At 41.2% G+C, this 18881-nt stretch overlaps 1 protein-coding gene across 1 annotated transcript; it reads left to right on the plus strand.

Moving 5' to 3' along the window:
- Nucleotides 1-434: 434 nt before the first annotated feature.
- On the plus strand, nt 435-14678 carry LOC144742009 (protein turtle homolog B-like; the record flags this gene model as incomplete). Its single annotated transcript, XM_078624506.1, is given in 17 exon segments — nt 435-577; nt 714-853; nt 929-1049; nt 1128-1215; nt 1218-1277; nt 2510-2636; nt 3443-3615; nt 4429-4590; nt 4593-4654; nt 5045-5129; nt 5206-5367; nt 5458-5503; nt 8564-8650; nt 9734-10754; nt 10756-11351; nt 14258-14388; nt 14470-14678. Coding segments are annotated over 17 exon segments (3413 nt in total), but the record flags the coding sequence as incomplete, so codon positions are not given.
- Nucleotides 14679-18881: the final 4203 nt, after the last annotated feature.

An 18881-nucleotide genomic window follows, 5' to 3' on the forward strand; every position in this document is an offset into this window, starting at 1 on the left:
GTGGCTGCGCTTCCTTCGCAGGCTGAGGACCTTTGGCATTAATCAGGAAGTGTTGTTGTGTGTCTGTGTTTTTTTTTCTCTTGTTCTCCTGTTTCATGGTGTTATATATTCTTTGGCTGATCCGTTCTGTTACCTATCTGTATGTCTAATTTTTTTTTCTATAGCACTCTGAATGGCAATGTGCAATTTAGGCAAAAGTCCAGTTTTGCTGTTACCTGCTTGGTTTAGAAGTTTTAAGTAAGTTTTACTCAATCAGCTTGTACACCTGGGCAATGTCTGTGATATATGTATGTGAGCAGCATGGATCCGTATGTATTATTTACTTTAACAACAGCCTGTTTTTGTCCAAGACAAATCTCCTTCAGGACAATAAAAGTATGTCCTATCCTATCTTCTGACAAGTATAACTGTTCCGACCTCACCTTTATTTTCAGACCCTGCCCGAGTGATCAACATGCCCCCAGTCATTTACGTCCCACGGAAACTGCCAGGCATCATCCGCTGCCCGGTGGATGCCAACCCTCCTGTGACATCAGTAAAGTGGGAGAAAGACGGATACCCTCTCAGAGTGGAGAAGGTCAGTCTGACACACTTTGTTGGATGAACCAATGGCCAACTGTGTCACAGATGAGTTGTCAGTGTCATTATACTGTCATAATACTCTCCTTCTGACTGTGATATTTTTAAGGGGTGTTTGATATTTTGTCTTGCAGTACCCTGGTTGGAGCTTGATGCCAGATGGAAGTATCCGGGTGGCAGAGGCCACAGAAGACTCCTTGGGCACCTACACCTGTGTGCCTTACAACGCCCTGGGTACCATGGGCATGTCTCCACCTGCTACTTTGGTGCTAAAGGTACACACCTGCCGACAACGCGTACTGCTGCTGTTTAGTATCCTCAGTGTGGTTTGTGGTTTGTGTTCATTCAGGACCCCCCCTTACTTTAACGTGAGGCCTGGGGGGGAATACCGTCAGGAGGCTGGGAGAGAGTTAGTAATCCCTTGTGCTGCTTCTGGAGACCCGGATATACCAACCATCACGTGGAGAAAGGTGAAGTACACAAAAACTGACGAAAAGACCATGTTTGCCTTTGCACTACTGTTTAATCATTTTTTGCGTCCGTTGAAGGTGGGGAAACCAAGCAGGAGTAAGCACAACATCCTACCCAGTGGCAGCTTACAGTTTTTGTCCCTCAGCAAGGAAGACCATGGAGAATGGAGTGTGTAGCCACCAATGTGGTCACAAGCATCACTGCCAGCACACGTATCCTAGTCATCGGTATCTACAGTCTGCACACTGTTCTCAGTTTTCCAAAGTTCACCTGACTTTCTCAGCCATTCACCTGCCATCGTGTTTTTGAGTTTGTTAGGATCAAACGTTGTCGTGTGAGGGATGGCTTAACCCCACTTGACCATGGGCATCGATTTATCTTCTGTGATATCAATCTGTATAGTTCTGTTTGGTTAATTTCAAGCCTGAATCGGCACTGCCAGTGAGTCACTGGACATGTTTCTGTGAAGTGACAGTGGTGCTAACTGCAGGGTTGTGCAGTTAAAGCAAATCATAGCTTCATAACTTTTTTATATTTTCACAGCCTCCACTTAGCGTCTTTGTTTCTATTACACTATATAGCAAACGTAATGCAGTCGATAATTGAAGTCAAGTCAGATTTTATTTGTATAATTCACAGCAACAATTATCTCATGATGCTTATTATCGCAATATAAAGCAGAACACAGCCGGCTATATACTTTGCAAAATAGTTTTCGGTATGTATAGAAGGTCTCTGAGATGATCATCAATGGACACCACCACTGAGGGTGTGTGTGTCAGTCTCTTGTTGGAGACCAGAACCTGCTTTGCCTGAGGTTTATCTTTAGACACTGTAGAAGCAAGCAAACGGTAAAACGTATACTGAAAGGCAAAGATGAAGGGTGAAATTTTCATCATTATTGACCATTATGGTAGAAGACATCTCCAGCAATACCTCCATTTGAACGTACCCACATATAGTATATAACATGCACACTGTCAAATTTCAGTTATCAGGACTTTCTGTATTATTGAATGTTTAAAATAATAAAGAGGTGTCACATACATTAGTCACACATCCACTAGTAAGAGGTAGAGAAGCTGTTCTTGTTGGTCTGACCCAGTAGCTCCATGCTCTCTCCGTGCCTGTTGAGATGTTACATATTTTGCAACCTGAGGTGTCACAGTCAAGTCAGGAGAGGTAACGGGCCTCATCAGCACTCGACACAGTGCTAGGTAGATGGATCCATTGATCTCACACTGGTCACCACCTCAGCCAGAGATACATTGTCCACTGAGAAGGCAGCACAGCATGAAAGGAATGTATAATATGGTGCATGTTTATAGTTCATTATCATTGAATTCAATCATAACTCATCACTCAGTCTTACAAACTCATAATAACTGCTAAGTAGTTCTGTCATTTGTAAATACCATTGTTCAAATATCTTACTTTTCGCTGTCTTTAAACCGCCCAGGCACCAGCCCACATGCACCAGGCAATATCCATGTATTGCCTTCAACGACCTCTGCTAATGTGTCCTGGGACCCAGGCTATGATGGTGGCTTCGAACAGACTTTCTCTGTGTGGTATGGTCCCAGTGTGAGTGCTCTCAGTTTACTTCAAATGACCGGTTGCAATCTGCTAAGATGGATAAGAAATCTTTTTTTTGCTTCCCTCTTCAAAAGTAGGAAATTCTTGCAGCTTGCAACAGAACTGTTGTGACAGAACACGTTTCAGTGTATTTAGTAGATGTCCATAATTAATGATGATATTCACTGTCATGCTTTTCCCCAACATGATCATACTTCTGATGGTCATGACATAGATCTGTGAGTTTAATATACATTTCATGCACAAATCACACAAATGGAAGTCAAAACATCCAGGTAGGTAAAAAAGAGAAAAGAAAATACTTTGGATGATGCTACACACAAATTACTAGCAAGTCTAAAAGAGACTTTAAACTGAAACTAAACACTAAACTAAACAACATTTACAAACAGAATTTTTTAAAGTAAAAAGAATAAATATACACATGTGCTGTTGAACGAATGTAGTGTAGTTTCTTCTGAGTGTGAATACAGAGTATGTACAACTGACAATGAGCAGGGATCAGTGATAAACAGAGCCAGAATATTATTTACAGTTTAATTGCAGGGTGCAGACAGTGTCTCTGTCATGCATTGTAAAGAGTGATGGTGAACGGCAGGAATGATTTCCTGTAGCGTTCTTTGTGACAGCAGAGCTGAATGAGCCTGTTGGAGAAGGAGCTCCGCTGTCTGTGTGGCTAGGGATGCAGAGTCATCTCAAAAGTCTACAAACTACCCAGAAGAAAAACGCCATTAGCTGCTTGGCGGAGCAGCTCATTTCCCTTGATTGAATCATGCTTTATTTCTGTTTTCAGGTCAAAAAGAATCGACTTTGGGCCACATGACTGGCATTCAATGCCAGTTTCTGGTGCTCAGATCTGGTTGGTGGTGTCAGGGCTGGAGCCTGGGACGGAGTACCAGTTCAGTGTGTTGGCACAGAACAAACTGGGCACAGGCCCATTCAGTGAAGTTGTAACAGTCAACACTCCAGGTAGGTACTGGATAAGATGGATTTTTTTCTATTGTTGCTCCTGACTGTGAAGTGTGACACAAGTGTTAATATTTTTGTTTAATACTTACTGCAATATACTGCCCTCTAGTGTAATTCTTATTCATATAGTTACATGTGATTTTCCCATATATTGCTGTTAGAGTTACATAAAATTACATAATTAAAGGAAGGAAGGTTGTTTCATGCAAGTGAGCATTTATCCAGAGTTTAGATCTTGTTCATCATGATATGACATGTTTTCAAAACTGTTAGAATGAAGGAGACTGCAAACCGGACCACCAAACAGTACAGTCTTATCTGTACATCTCCTGCTATGACAAAGTTTATTGTGAGACGGGCATACAATACAGTGCTCCTCTCATTGACTCATACAGTCTGGACCTGATGCTAATTCTGTTTTCTTCTATATATCTGAAAGGTCACACACACACACACACACACACACACACACACACGCACACACACATTGAAATTCTCGGGATTAATGCAGTCACCCATCTGACAAATTCAGACCCCCATTTTGTTCACGCACTGTAAGAAACTTTTATGTGCAGTGTATATGAATGTCCCTTCAGCGCCCTGAAGCAGCCAAACCTAGCGTCTCCGTACCCAACACATTTCAAACCAAACCGATGCCCATGCATATATAACTATAAATATTGCTTGCACTTCTTGTAGTGCATTCTACCTATATCTCCAACAGAATCTTCCTTCAGGTGTCACAGAGGTCCGTGCTCTTTTAATTCCATGCCTTGATTCCTTCGATATCAACATTTGTCTGCTGCTCCACAGGCTCTCCTCTGGGTACCCCAGAACCACTGGTGCTACTTACTCCACCACGGTGCCTCACAGCCAATCGCACGCAGCACGGTGTCCTCCTTACTTGGCTCCCTCCAGCCAACCACTCCTCACCCATTAACCGTTACATCATGGAGTTTCGCCTTGGAGAGAGATGGAAGTCCTAGACGACCTGATTCCATCCACCGAGACTGAACTCATAGCCAGAGACCTTGTTCAGGTCAGTTACATACACATACTGTACATAAAGAAACATGGTTGTCTTTTTTGTATGAAGTAGCATAAGGCCCAAATTGAGCAATATGATGGAATCAGTTTTCTCCGTATTATGGTAACAAACATGTTAAGAACACTATTGTATGCCATCATTTCTAGACAAACATATCTTTAATTTCCGTAATAATCTTTTTTTGTGTTTTTTTCTTATTGTTCTCCGTTGTAAAATGATATTGTTCAAAACCACTTTCTCACTTCCAAAATAATCTAATAGCTTGCCAGTTTAATTGGTCCCATTATTATTTAGATGTACAGACAAAAGAGATTAAAAGATGTTTGTAATGTGAGTTAGTGTGACATGAAATAGACAAAAAAATGTGTGTCTCTCTTGTAGGAGTCCTGGTATGAGTTTCGGGTGATGGCTGTCATGGAAGACCTGATCAGTGAGAGCAGCAACGTAGTAGGAGTATCCAGTACAGGTCTGCTTCTTCACAAATGCTGCACTGAAACAGAAATATTTTCTCTCTTTCTAACTTTTCGGACCATAACCATCAGATCCTTTCCCCCCTGCCGAGGTGGCTGATGAGGGGTTGGCGCGGCCTGTAGTAGCAGGTGTTGTGGCAACTATCTGTTTTTTGGCGGCTGCGGTACTGTTCAGCACTCTAGCAGCTTGCTTTGTTAATAAACAGCACCGGCGCAAACTTAAGCGTAAGCCAGGTTGGTCTCCCTGTTAGCAAACATAAATTGCAAACATAAGTGTTTGTCTGACGTCTGCTTCTAGTGTTTAACTGTTGTCATTTCTTTCAGATCCTCCATTGTCTGTGACACACTTCAGGAAAAGCATAGAGTCACCGTAAGTAAAGACAACACCAGAGCATCGGCAGTCTGTCAGCATTCTTCACTATGTGTCATCTTTTCCACCTTATTCATATGGCCTCATTAAACAGCAGTGAAACCTATAATAGCTGTTTATCCCAAAGTTAGCAAGAAACTCCTTCCTTGTCTGAGGATTGTCATGATGTATGATAAGTAGAGGCTTCTTATCAAAAGATGAACGTGTTCTAGCCCACATTTAGTCAAAGACAGGAGTTGGAAACACCGCTGGAGTCACAAACCTATGGAGGACTGAAAATTACATAATTATGAATAAATAAATTAATGTATAAATAATTGTATGAATAAATGTATGTCTTAACATGATTTCCAACGATTTATTTATTTTTGCATTTATTATTTATTGTATTCATTTATTCCAGATCCATATTTTTCTCGTATGTTAATGAGTAGTAGGCCCAAGAGCTCTGTCAAAAACTGAATCTCGCTGACTTGGTTACAGTTGGGTGATCGATTCGGTCGGTCCGACTACTTCTGCCTTGTCATATTGTGTTGTTGGCTTTGCTAAATCTGTTGTTGGGATTGGAATCAACACTGGAGGAGATGGAGGAGATTGCTGCTCATAGAACTGCTGGTCTTGTGTTGACAGTAGCGCTGGGAAGGTCCTCTTTCTCTTTAGCAACCAGTCAGACCGGCACATGGACAGAGGAGGATGGAGGGTGGAGATGTGTGGAGCTAGATCAGTCTTAAAATAAATTCATGCACATGGAAATATTCACACATGCACACACAAAAAATTGTGGAGTAAACACAAATCGCTTGCTGTGTGTGTGTGTGTGTGTGTGTGTGTGTGTGTGTAGTGTGTGTGTGTGTGTGTGTGTGTGTGTGGGCACATGGCGGTGAGATGCACCGCAGACACACAGACGCAATATTAACGCTCACATCTTTAAAAACAAAAGGCTCAGTATCTACTGCAGCACGAACGCAAGCATGTACATTGTTGTTGATATCGGGGGGAAGAGGTCGAAGGCTGGAGGCTGGAGATTGGGGATGGGGCGCTGACACCTCAATCTGGAAATTATGTGGCTTCGCCACTGCTTTAACGTTACTGATTCAAACAAGTACTTCTTTTTGCTGGCTCATCGCAGAAGTTCCGTTGCCAGTCGACCGCCATAAACATGAAGTCACTGCAGGTAGAATGTGGATTTGACAGTGACACAGATCATTTCATTTTCATCATTTCACCTTTGCCTATAGATCGTCTCCATTTTTTTTTGGGAAACTCTGCATCAAACTCCGCATCAAAGGAGAGAAACTGATTGTGGTTTGTGGAAAAAGTGTGGGGGATGTCTTGGACCCCACTATCCCTAACAGTAGTTACCTTTATCAAAGAAATTGCAGTTCGTGTTTGTATGAAACTTTCAGTCTTTGCAAATTATGTTTGACAGCCCTTCTTGAAGCGTTTGTAATGAATCATTTTTGTATGTTGTGGTTTATATTTATCAGACTGATCATTACTGAGAAAAAATGACAATGTCATAAAATCTAAACAGTAAGACACTGCAAATAGCAGTGTGATGTATCTTTTAACAGTGAAATAATTAATTGTCTATAAATGTATGTCCTGGATTCAATGTTTTTATTTCATTCACTTTCATTTAATGTTAGAAATGTACAGTGTGTGAGAATTGCTAAACAAGTCACCTTCTATTATAAATATGTCAAATATTTGTCAACACACAGTGTTTTTTGTGGAACAAAAATAAAGCAGGGACAGCCTTTACTACAGCTCAATTAAATTAATGGAAAAGGCCCTAAACAAACATCACTCAGTTGACTCTGACCTTTCTGTCACCCTCATTTCCAAATGTGGAAATACAGATATAAATTAATGTAGAAATGTGGAAAATAAAAATAATACGTATTCATTTATTTAATTTATGAACTAAAATAAATACAAAAATAATAAATAGAAGAAGGTAATCAAATAAAACGTACATCTAACATATATTTACATTTTTTTATTTATACCTTCAATTATTTCTACATTTATTTAGTTATTCCTACACGTATTAAATTTGGACATTTATTTATTTTCATGTTTATGTCATTTCTGGTCCTCCATAATAAACAAACTGCACAGTTAACACATGAGTGTGCTTTGCAATTTCTGTTCACACTCTCCAATCATTCCAATGACTTTTGGAAAACCAGAAACTGATTCCTTCTTGTGACTGACTCCAAATCATCTCTTAATTCGTGAACAAGCCCAAAACTGCGTCACAGGATAGGCAATATGTTTCTATTATTCTCTCCTCTGTCATTCCAAAAATGTTAACACAGGTGGAAAAAGAAAACTTACTTGCATATTCTATCATTGTGCCTCTGTCTACCCATTGCCATAGTTAAATCCCTGCCCTTTTACCTGTCCTTTATATTTTTAACTTGCATATTCATTATTACTATATGGAGAGCACATACGGTCTTGCACAGTTCCGCAAACCTCAGTGCACCATGTTAGCAGATCAGCTTGCATATTTTCTACAGGTGATGTCGTGTTTGGCCACGCACACACATCTCCACACACACACACACACACACACACACACACACAGTATGTACATTTAGTAAATCAGGCCCTAACAGTTCAAGGTAGTCATATCGGCATTTTAAACACATTTCCCATATTGCTCAAGCTGCAGTATTTGTATCAGTGTTTGTAACCATCTGTATTCTTCAACCTCAAACAGTCATGCTTGCTTTTTGCATGATGCTCAGTTTTCACTGATGCTATTTTTTGTTTAACTGCAGATTTACATTCAGTATGAGCTACATGTATGTATTTGTCTGTCTGTTAAACGTATGTACTTTAAAAAAGTCTTATTATGGACTATTACGATGGAATATTTGTTCCAGAAAAAATGCTCCAAAACGTTTGCCTGCCTGTGACATTAGGTAAATCATCCGTTTCACAGTTTAAAAACATGGTCCAACCAGGTCAAGGAGTTCACACTTAGTCCTTCCTGTGCTTGCCATATTAAAGATGAACCAGGCCCGTGTCCTTTGTCTCCCATCGCAGGCCTCCTCTCACCCCCTTGCCAGGGGTAGAGCCCTGCTGGGACGAACCTGCCAGGAGCACTTTCTTGCCCCCGCCCACCAGCCCCCTGTGAGTGCCTGTCTGCACCAAAATACAGAGTGCGCTGAACTGCACTGGCTTAGCTGCATGGTTAATGCATTGCAAAGAAATTATCTACTTTATCTAACAATTTGTTTTCGTGAAGACTGCAGCGGGTGGTCTGCATGCACAGACCTTTGCACAACACACACACACATATATACATATAAATACACTGCCTGGCCAAAAAAAGTCGCCACCAAAAAAAAGGGTCATACACTGTAATATTTCGTTGGAATGCCTTTAGCTTTGATTACAGCACGCATTCGCTGTGGCATTGTTTCGATAAGCTTCTGCAATGTCACAAGATTTATTTCCATCCAGTGTTGCATTAATTTTTCACCAAGATCTTGCATAGATGATGGTAGAGTCTGACCGCTGCGCAAAGCCTTCTCCAGCACATCCCAAAGATTCTCAATGGGGTGAAAGAGTCTTTCACAATTTGAGCCCAATGAATCCTGGCATTGTCATCTTGGAATATGCCCGTGCAATCAGGGAAGAAAAAATCCATTGATGGAATAACCTGGTCATTCAGTATATTCAGGTAGTCAGCTGACCTCATTCTTTGAGCACATAATGTTGCTGAACCTAGACCTGACCAACCCCAGATCATAACACTGCCCTAAATCCAGGTGGCGACTTTTTTTTTTTGGCCAGGCAGTGTGTGTGTGTGTGTGTGTGTGTGTATATATATATATATATAACACATTTATATGCACTGGCGCTGCTGCATGTGCTGCAGTACTGTGTATATTCACTGATGTATACCTATGCTGCTCCTGGCGAGGGCATTATGAGGCCTGGTTAGATGCCGTCTGCTGTGTTGACATGGATTAGATTTTGACACCCTTGTCCCTTTACTGCAGCTTGACGCATCAGCTGCTGTCCTATCAGGATACTGCAGCCACCATAAACTGATCATTAACAAAATGTTTTCCGTTATGGCGGCTTCATAAAGTGATTTGGGTTTGTGCCATGTTTTGTTTACGAATGACACTGCAGTCATGCTTTATGTTTTACAGCACCATTTTTAATTGCGAAGGTTTCAACTTATGTCTGCCCTTTCTATGTCAGGTTATCATCAGGGAAGATAAGTCCAGAGAGCTCACCTACATCTCGGCCCCGCTCGCTTTCGTCAGAGGGTTCCCACGGTCCAGGCCTGTACGTTAGGAAACTGCCCAGCCCTCAGAGAGAAAAAGACAAAGAGCTTTCCTTCTACAAGAAAACCAAGCGTGCCATAGCCAGCAAGAAATACAGTGTGTCTAAGCACGAGGCGGAGGTCACCACACCTATTGAGCTGATATGCCGTGGCCCTGATGGCCGCTTTGTCATGGAGAGCAGCCCACCGCTCCGCCGCATCCAGGGCTTTCCCTTTGCTGAGGAGTCTGACATGTACCCTGAGTTCCGGCAGTCGGATGAGGAGAATGATTTTGACCCTGGGCCTCTGCCTCCCATCATGCCTACGCTGCGGCCCCAGCTTTCCCCAACATCCTCCAGCCTGGAGTCAACGCAACCCCCAACCTACAGCCCCCATCTACACAGGCGCATGGAAGGTATGAGCTTTGCAGAGGGCAGTGCACTTCATGCCTCAGGGCAGGCTCCCTCCTCCCACTACAGGGGCTTTTCCCACGGCCCATTTTATGGGTATCTAGGCAGTCGCACAGAATCAGGGATTCCACCACCATTCTACATGCCTGACATCAGCCCGCATAGCTCCGCTCTGTCGTCCCCCCCAGGCACTGCTGAGGGACGCTTTGGTTACCCCTCCATCCCAGAGGAGAGTGGCGAGATGGAGCACCATCAGTATACTGCCTCTGGTCATTCTGTTTCTCACACACACAGCCCTCCTCTCTCACCTGAGAGCTGGCAGCCTCACGAGTTACCCTTTCTAGGTCTAGAGGGTCCAGGGTTCATATATCCTCCGCACCATCCCCATCATCCCCAGGACATTTCTGACCCACCTATATACTCTTCTCGCTCTCTGCCCCCCAGTCGCCTACACCTCCCTCCCCTAAAGGATCCGACCAGCCCTAGACTCCTGCAGCTGGAGGTCCCTGTGGCTCCCCCAGGTAGAGACAGGCCTCCAGGGCCACCGGTTTAGGCGGTTAGCTATGCAACAGGCCCAAAGTCTCGGCCAGCTCAGACACACAGCCCACGGTGTGGGTGTACCAGTGTTGCCTTACCCTGACCCGGCAGCCCATGCAGGGAGCCCAAGCACAGCACCTAGTAGTAGTCCTCAGTCCTGGCTCAGCCCGAGGGCTGGGCGCCGGGCAGACCCAGGCCTACCCCCGCTAGTCCTTCAACCTTCCCGTCTTTCTCCACTCTCCCAAAGCCCCCTTAGCACCCAGCCCGGTTCCCCAGATATTCTTGTGCGGCCACCTCCGCGTCCCAGCATCCTCCGCACCTCTCGGTCTCTGGAGATGCCTGAGATCACTCTGCAGTCCTCGGCCACCGTCAGTTTCTCCCGGAGGTCCTCCCTGACTGCCTCTCCCACTCAGAGTCAGGGCGCCAGGCAGCCTAGCCCCAGTTATGCCCACATGTCCTATGCCTCCACTGCAGCTAGTTATCCCTCCCAGTCCCCCTCTCCCCCTCCAGAAGGCAGGGATGTTTTCGGGCAGAGGCCATCCCAGAGAAGGACAGAGGAGGAGATGCTACCCTCAGAGCCCTCACAGCTCCAGATATCAGCCTCAGGGTAGGTGATCCATTACTCTAAAGAAAAATCACAGATGTATTGAAAAAAATGGGAGGCTTTCCGCACCTGCTTTTAAATGCAAATAATCCAAAGTTTTACTTTGATGTTTCCATTTAGAACTACAATAATTAAGATGCATATTGTCTCATAATATGCAGAAAGCATGTCATTGCATTTAGCATAGAATTGGTAGTAATGTATAATGTATTATTTATATTAAATGTCATTTGAAAAATATGATAATTATCTTTTGATAATAGTGATTTGTTTCTTACTGACCAACCATACAAACTATACATTATAATGAACGAAATGACTATAGGATTTAACATTTAAGCTGCAGGAATATACTGTTATTACATGCTCAAATTGTTAACAATACAGCTGCGATTCAGGGCTTTATTAACAATTAACAATGTTTTTTAAAAGGTTTTATAGTGCAGACATCAATCAGACAACAATGGGAATCACTTTATGTGGAAAAACAGTAAAAAAAACATTTATTCAGTTGCTGGTAATGAGAAACAGCCTGTGTTTTGCAACGAACCTTAGAATGGTTAGATCTTTGGTCTGACATCAAAAGATCTTGACAAAAATCTGTCGGTTAGTTTTAAAATGTATAAATATATATTTTTTAAAGCATTGGCAACCATTCAGTTTGCAAGTTATTCTGTTTGACTAGGTAAATACTACAGCAATAACAAAGTTGTAAAGAGTGACACATTAAAAAGTTGAACCAGTACAGAAGAGTTACACCTACATTATCTAGGTGTGAGAAATCGATCGATCGGCCTTTTATGAAACTTCTAATAACACAAAAGGCAGTTATAGAGCATAGAAATACACACCCATAGTACTTTACAGCCAACATATAAACTATAGCTGAGGCAAATATTTTTTTCAGCCCAATAGCATTTTAATACCGTACACGTGCCTCATCCCTCACACCTACCACACAACCTTAGAAGCTCCAGTCTTTCAGTAGCTGAAACCATGAAGTGGAGACTTTCTCCTGCGGGGCTAACGGCCTATCACAACCTTCATAGGGCTGCTTTATGGAGGGTAAGGGTCTTACCTGATTTGTTTTTGATTGATCTCAGCTATCTGGGCAGCGTTGTTGTGACCCGGTCCCCTACGCCACAATAGGTAAGGGTCGGACCCATGACTGAGAGGGGAGGGGTCAGCAGGGGAAGGGCTCGAATCACTCTCCTTTAAAGGGGAATCGCTTTGGGTTGTGCCTCTGTGCTGGATTCAAGTGAAGTACAACTAATGGTGATAATGACAGGATATTGTACATTTCTAAACGTGTCAAGGCAGAGTAAGCTGGCTGTGCTGTAGGCCACAGTCCTCAGGCTTCAGAGCAAGCACAAGAAAAGGGTTTGAAAGAGTGGAGAAGTATTTGACTTTGTCTTTGGATTGTTTGAATACAGACTTGAATCAATAGAGGACGCACATGTATGATAGACTGGAGTATTCCCCTTTAAAGTTTGTTCCATGTGCAAAATGCCATGCATGCATTCTCTAAACTTCTCTCCACAACCAAACAAATAACAACTATTCTCAAACTAAATTATTCGTCACATTTGTTGTCTAAGTGCTTTTGTTTTTTCTGTCGTGAGCATTTTTAATGGCCATTTCCTCCTCCTGTCATGAAACTTGTTCTTTAACAGCCATTTCCTCCTTCTGCCATCTCCTCTTGTCAGCATGGTGAAGCCTCTGTACGCAGTGTCCATGTCAATGAAAGCGTGCTGTACCGTGTTTATGTCTATGAAAATGTTGTATATTTAGCACACTGTGACATCTAGTTGATGTATAATGGGAATGTTTTCTATCTGTCCAGGACTGTTGCTTCTGAGATTTCTCCCCCTCTCTGCTAATGGCTGTCAATCTCTCTCTCCACAGTGACAAATGATGGACAGCATCTCTAAGTGCTCTGTTTCTATGGCTTTTGAAACAATACATGTCTGGCACAACTGGACTTAATCAAGCATTAAGTCAGGTTTTAACACTTGGTTATTCTGAAAAGCAAAGACATTGAACTAATGAATGTACAGATAATATTTCAGAGAATATTCGGACATTATTACATTCATAATATTTATTATAATTGTCTATTCGAGATGGACAACAGAACCAGTATTCATTATGAGGTACAACAGCTTTGAAGCCAGACTGCAGTGAACTTGTTTTTCTAGAGGAAAATTATTGGCATGTGTCTCTCATGAAATGAAAATAGTTTCAGTAAAGCTTGTATTTTGTTTTACATATTGAAACACCCGTGGACATACGTATGTGGGAGTGCATGAAATCAGACTGACCTTAAGAACATAACATCGTAATAAGAAAAACATCCTACAGCAATTTAATAGTTGTTCAAATTATTTTCATTTCATGAGTTTTTGAAAGCAAATTTACAAATATCTGAAGCAGTCACCATTTAAAGACCCAAACCTTAAAAAACAAGAATTGTAAGAATAGTCAATTCACTTTCTTTACATTTTAGCATGGAAAAAAATCCTTTGTGGGTTATGAGCTCTGAAATTAAAAGTCTGGTTGCATTACTGACGTGTGTCTTAAATCCTAATCGGGGTCTTTAATGTAATGATTGTTTGAGAAGAAACTAGCCAATAAATTCACCAAATCCACTTTAAGTCAGCTGATCTTCCTTTCTCTTTCCATTTTGTCTTATGTTTCCTCTTTGTGCCTAATGTTTGTCATCCGTCAATGCATATAGAAAGTGGAACTCCATCATGTCAGTGAAAGGGCTCTCCATAGAGTTCATCAAATTATGTTCGCATCCACTGGAGATTGCAATGAAAGTTCCATTCTGTCTTTTCGTTCTGATGCAGGACTGAACACAACTTTTGGATTAATGCAGAACATGTGTGCCTCTCTGCTCTTCTCAGGGAACCTCTAGGTGTGTCTCGTGAACCTGCTGGGTCTGAGAGCTTACCAGCACTGCTACACCACTGTATTAGTAAAGCCAAGGGAGTGGCTGCCAACAACAACAACAATGCAACGCCTGATAGGAGGACAGGTCAGTCACAGGCAAGAGATTCATCTAAAATATGTGAATGATGCATTTACCTCTGTGCTTCTCCTCTCCTTTCCCTCAAAGGCATGTCTCTCTCTCAGACCCAGCACAAGTGTCAGACACTCCATGGGGGTGAGGATCTCAACTCTCAAAGAAAGAAGAAAAAGCAAATCAAGACCAACCCGTATCTCTATTTGTCCTCCTTCCTGCAATGCAGGCAATCTGAGGAGGACCAGACAGGTATTCTGGCCAGTGCAGACTCTGATGGCCCAAACTATGGGACTCTACGCTGATCTGCGTGCTCCCCACTGTCAATGACAGGCCAAGCCATTGGACTCTACTTAACTGACCTCCCCCACCTCAGCCGTCTCCACTCCACCCCGGTGTATGAAGATATGTTTATCGTTTGTGAAGCTCATCTTGTTTCTGGGGAGCAAACATCAATCAGAGTACTCTGGCGGTCACATGAAAATTCTCTGAAAATATATAATGTATATAATAATAGTAAAACAAGGGAATTTAAGCTTCCTCTTACAGTAATAAAAAAACATGTTTTTGAATATATCTCCACATGTTAAATATTTTTCAATCACTGGTCACTGGTGTGGCAGGGGCACCATATGTGGATTTTTCAGTGATATAGTATACTGTTAAGCCTGGTGCATCCTCTGACAGGGACTGAGTCTACCTTTCCTACAATACAAATAGTGTCAGTTTTTCAATACAGGGTTCTTGCCACAAAATACCTCATAGGAAACGCAGAGCTGTAATTCTTGTGGTATACTGTACGTACACAACCTTTTTACACGGTGGAAAAAAGGTTTAAATCACACGCACCACGCTAACGTAAGTGCACCAGTAAAGTGGAGAATACGGACTAACTATCGAGCTTTGATTGTGATTATTTGGATGTACTATCCATTGCCAACCATTAGAAGACTGTGTCTTAATTTTACTGCTTGATGGATCGGTGTGTTTGTGCTCATTCCCGCATGGTGATCGGACAAAGACAATAGCCTTCATGAGAACTGTAAATTCACTGGGACACTGAACAGAGGTTGTTAGAGGAACAGGGTGCTGAACTGTGAGCATACTGTGGTATGAGTTTCATTGTTAAGGAGTCATCTGTGAAGTGTGGCACATCTTGACGTGCCTTTTTTTGCCTTTTGTTCTTTTTTAACATAAGGATCAACTGCCTTTTCCTTCGCCTTCTCACGTTTGTCTCTTTTGAGAGTGAGGGACTACACGATTATGTTTGAGTGTCTTTACTTTCTCTGCCAAGGACACATGAGAGAAATGCTTCAGCGGATGCATGAGTCATTTTTTAACTTTGCTCACTTGTTTTTTTACATGTATGTTATTGAATAGGTACCTGCTTCAGCTGCGTACATCAAGTAAAAGGACTAATATTGGTGTTGAAAAGTACAGAAGCCCTGCTGCACATGAACTTGCAGAATGAAGCCAAGTTGGTGCTGTAAGGTCAATGTTTAACAAGGAGGATGATGTGATTGCCTCATCAAGTCTTATCGTGATACAAGCAATGAAAAATATTCCAAAAACAGCCCCTCACCCAGACTGTTTATATCTAACAACTGTATATTACTTGCAAGCTACTTTGTGTGTTTGTTCAGTTTTCACACTAACCGATAATGAATGTATGTTTTTGCTGTACAGGAAATGAATGTCCTAATGCAACCGTTCATTGAATTACCATGGTTAGAGCGCAGCTGTGATCAGTGCCACTATTTGGCAAGTTCAGCCCAAGTTGTTTTACTTCCTGCCAACGGTAATCGAGAAGTAACAACTCGTAGCCCCCCACTCACAGATCATGAGCTGACCTCCCTTTCTTTTGTTAAAACAACTTTTTCCTTCTGCTAGTGAATTATGACAAATGCAATCACTCTAAAGACATATCAGATCAGTTTTTCCTACCAACTAATCAACAAAATGTTGACACGAGAGGGTTGCCTGAAGGTGCATAACAAAATGGTTTCATGTAAGCTATGAGGGGTGCAAAGAATATATTTGTTATTTACTGTACATGGTATGTGTTGTATTTGTTAAAAAGTTTAACGGGAGGTGTATGACAATGATCCCAAATTGAAAATGAATTAGATTGGATATCAGTAAGTAATGACTTACATTACGGCTTTAAACGAATCATGTTTTGTAAACATTTTAAGGTGCCTCATATGTCATACTTTAGCAGACATTATTTTATCTGACAAGAAATCGTAATATTAGTACTTTACGATGTATTATTGCCATAGCCCACTGGCTACACAAGTATTTTCTCCAATGTATAGTGCGTAAATGACCATTAAATGAAGCTTTAGAAGCAGACATGTATAATGCCCTTTATAATATTTCTGTAACAAGTTATACTGTATTTTGCCAGTTCATGAGCACACGTGTAGATTCAGATCTGCACCTTCGGGTGTCCTAAGCAAATAAATGGAAGGTTTCCTAGGACTGACAGTCATGTACAAAATGAACCGTGGAGGAAATAGTGTTTACATTAGTTTGATGAAGAAAAGTTTGTTAGGGCATAGTTGCTTTGAACATTACAACTTGGTGCTATGTTTAACTTTGTGGTGCTGTAGAATAGAGGTCAGAGGTCAAGTATTCTTTTCCCCCAAACAAGCGGTTTGACACAGTGTGTTTGAGTGACTGAACTAGTTCCGTATCATAACAGTTTCATGGTGTGATGACAGTGATAGACAATACTGCAGAATAGTAGTATAACCTCAAATACTAGAGACTTGTGATGCGACTTTCAAAAGAACTCAAGATGACCTGTTTCTGTGGTGTGTTTGCAATGTCTGTCTGTGCTTCCAAGGTACCCGCTCTGTAGTCTATTTGTGATAATATTGAGAATAATAACCCAGCCTAAAAGAGAAAACATAAACTTATTTAGATTAGTATGTGCCACAGTACTCAAAGGAGGGAATGTGAAAGCATCACTTGGTCATGGATGCGATCTTTACACACACACACACACACACACACACACACTCACATACACTTCCTGTAGGTCTACAACAGCACTATTTTTTCAAGCACATAACTGCAGGGGCATATGTGTCTCACAATGTCTTGCCACGTTTTCATGTCAAATTTCAGATTAGTGCTGTACAGTGATCTTCATGATCTTCATTTGTATGTTGATTCTCCTGGTGAAGGTTTTTGGTTTGTTTGTTTTTTTAAGGCTCACATATCATCTTGGTTTTAAGAATGAATGTCATCTTGGCTTTTTTTATGAAAAACATTTTTATTGCATTTTCAAAAGAAACATGTACAGTGTTAAAGAGGGCTGCTTTGGATGTACTGTTAATTCTGTTTATTATTTATGTTTAACCATTTTTATACTACTAAAGCTTTTAGTGCAACACTAGCTCCTTGTACGATGATATTTAAAAACCTGATTTTTTTTTTACTGTATTAATCTTGCATGTAGAGACAATACAAAAACATGTTTAGAAATCACTTGTACACATCTGACCCAGTTGTTATTGGACAGAAAATAGAACATGTAATATTTTCAATTATCTCTGTTTTTCTATGGTTTTGTTTTGTTTTCATGTGTACCAGCACTGAGAACCTAGAATGTATTATTAACGTTGGCTACAATAAGCACTCCATCTGTTTAGGAAAGCTCATACTTAACAAATCTCTCTTCAGAAAGGAAAAAATATGTTTCATTTTCATACACTGAACTCTATATTTTCATATTTACATTTTGTTTTTGTGCAAGTCAAAATATATGTTCACATATGTAAATACTACAAAAGAAAAAAAAATCTTTTTTTTTACTTTCCTCCCTTTTAGAAATGATAATCTGATGGTTTCTGTAGTTTGCCTTTCTGTTCTGTCACTGCATCAGGTATTATGCCTCTCTTAGCTTTTTGTAAGCAATTAACTCATCCTGTATGGTGCTGTACCAAAGCCTTATGTATAATATTTGTATTACTTTTTTTCCCCTATTGCCACTAATGTATGATCATTTGTGTATTGATCATGTGTGACTCACTCGTGTATCAAACTGCTCTGTTACGATTTGGCCTGGATGTAATGGCATGAAATGAAAATGCACAGGCTCACTCCTGGTGGCTCATCATGACATAGACATGAGCCTAGCACATGATCTATGGCATGTCTTTGAGAATTTGAAAGCAGTGTTGTAGACGCGTGACCATGTCATTTAAAATGCTTAGTCCCATTAGGAATTTTCTTCTCAAATTTTTGTATTTTGACATAATAAAACATGAATTTCTTGAATGAAAAATGTTTTCTTTTGTTCTTGCAGCTTTGTCAAACATATTTCGCTCGAGTCTTGAAAGAAGTTGTAGTTCATGTGTTGGACACAGGGTGTAAGTGTTGGACAAAGAAGCTTTATTAGGTCAGGGTGTGTTGTATTTGGGGATATGCAGGCCCAGCAGTAAAAAGTGAACACATTTGGATTGTCTATTCAGTAACAGAACAGTCTTAAATTTGCC

The sequence above is a fragment of the Lampetra planeri genome, unplaced genomic scaffold (genome assembly GCF_965212315.1).
Source record: "Lampetra planeri unplaced genomic scaffold, kcLamPlan1.2.h2 scaffold_812, whole genome shotgun sequence".
NCBI classification, from domain to species: Eukaryota; Metazoa; Chordata; class Hyperoartia; order Petromyzontiformes; family Petromyzontidae; genus Lampetra; species Lampetra planeri.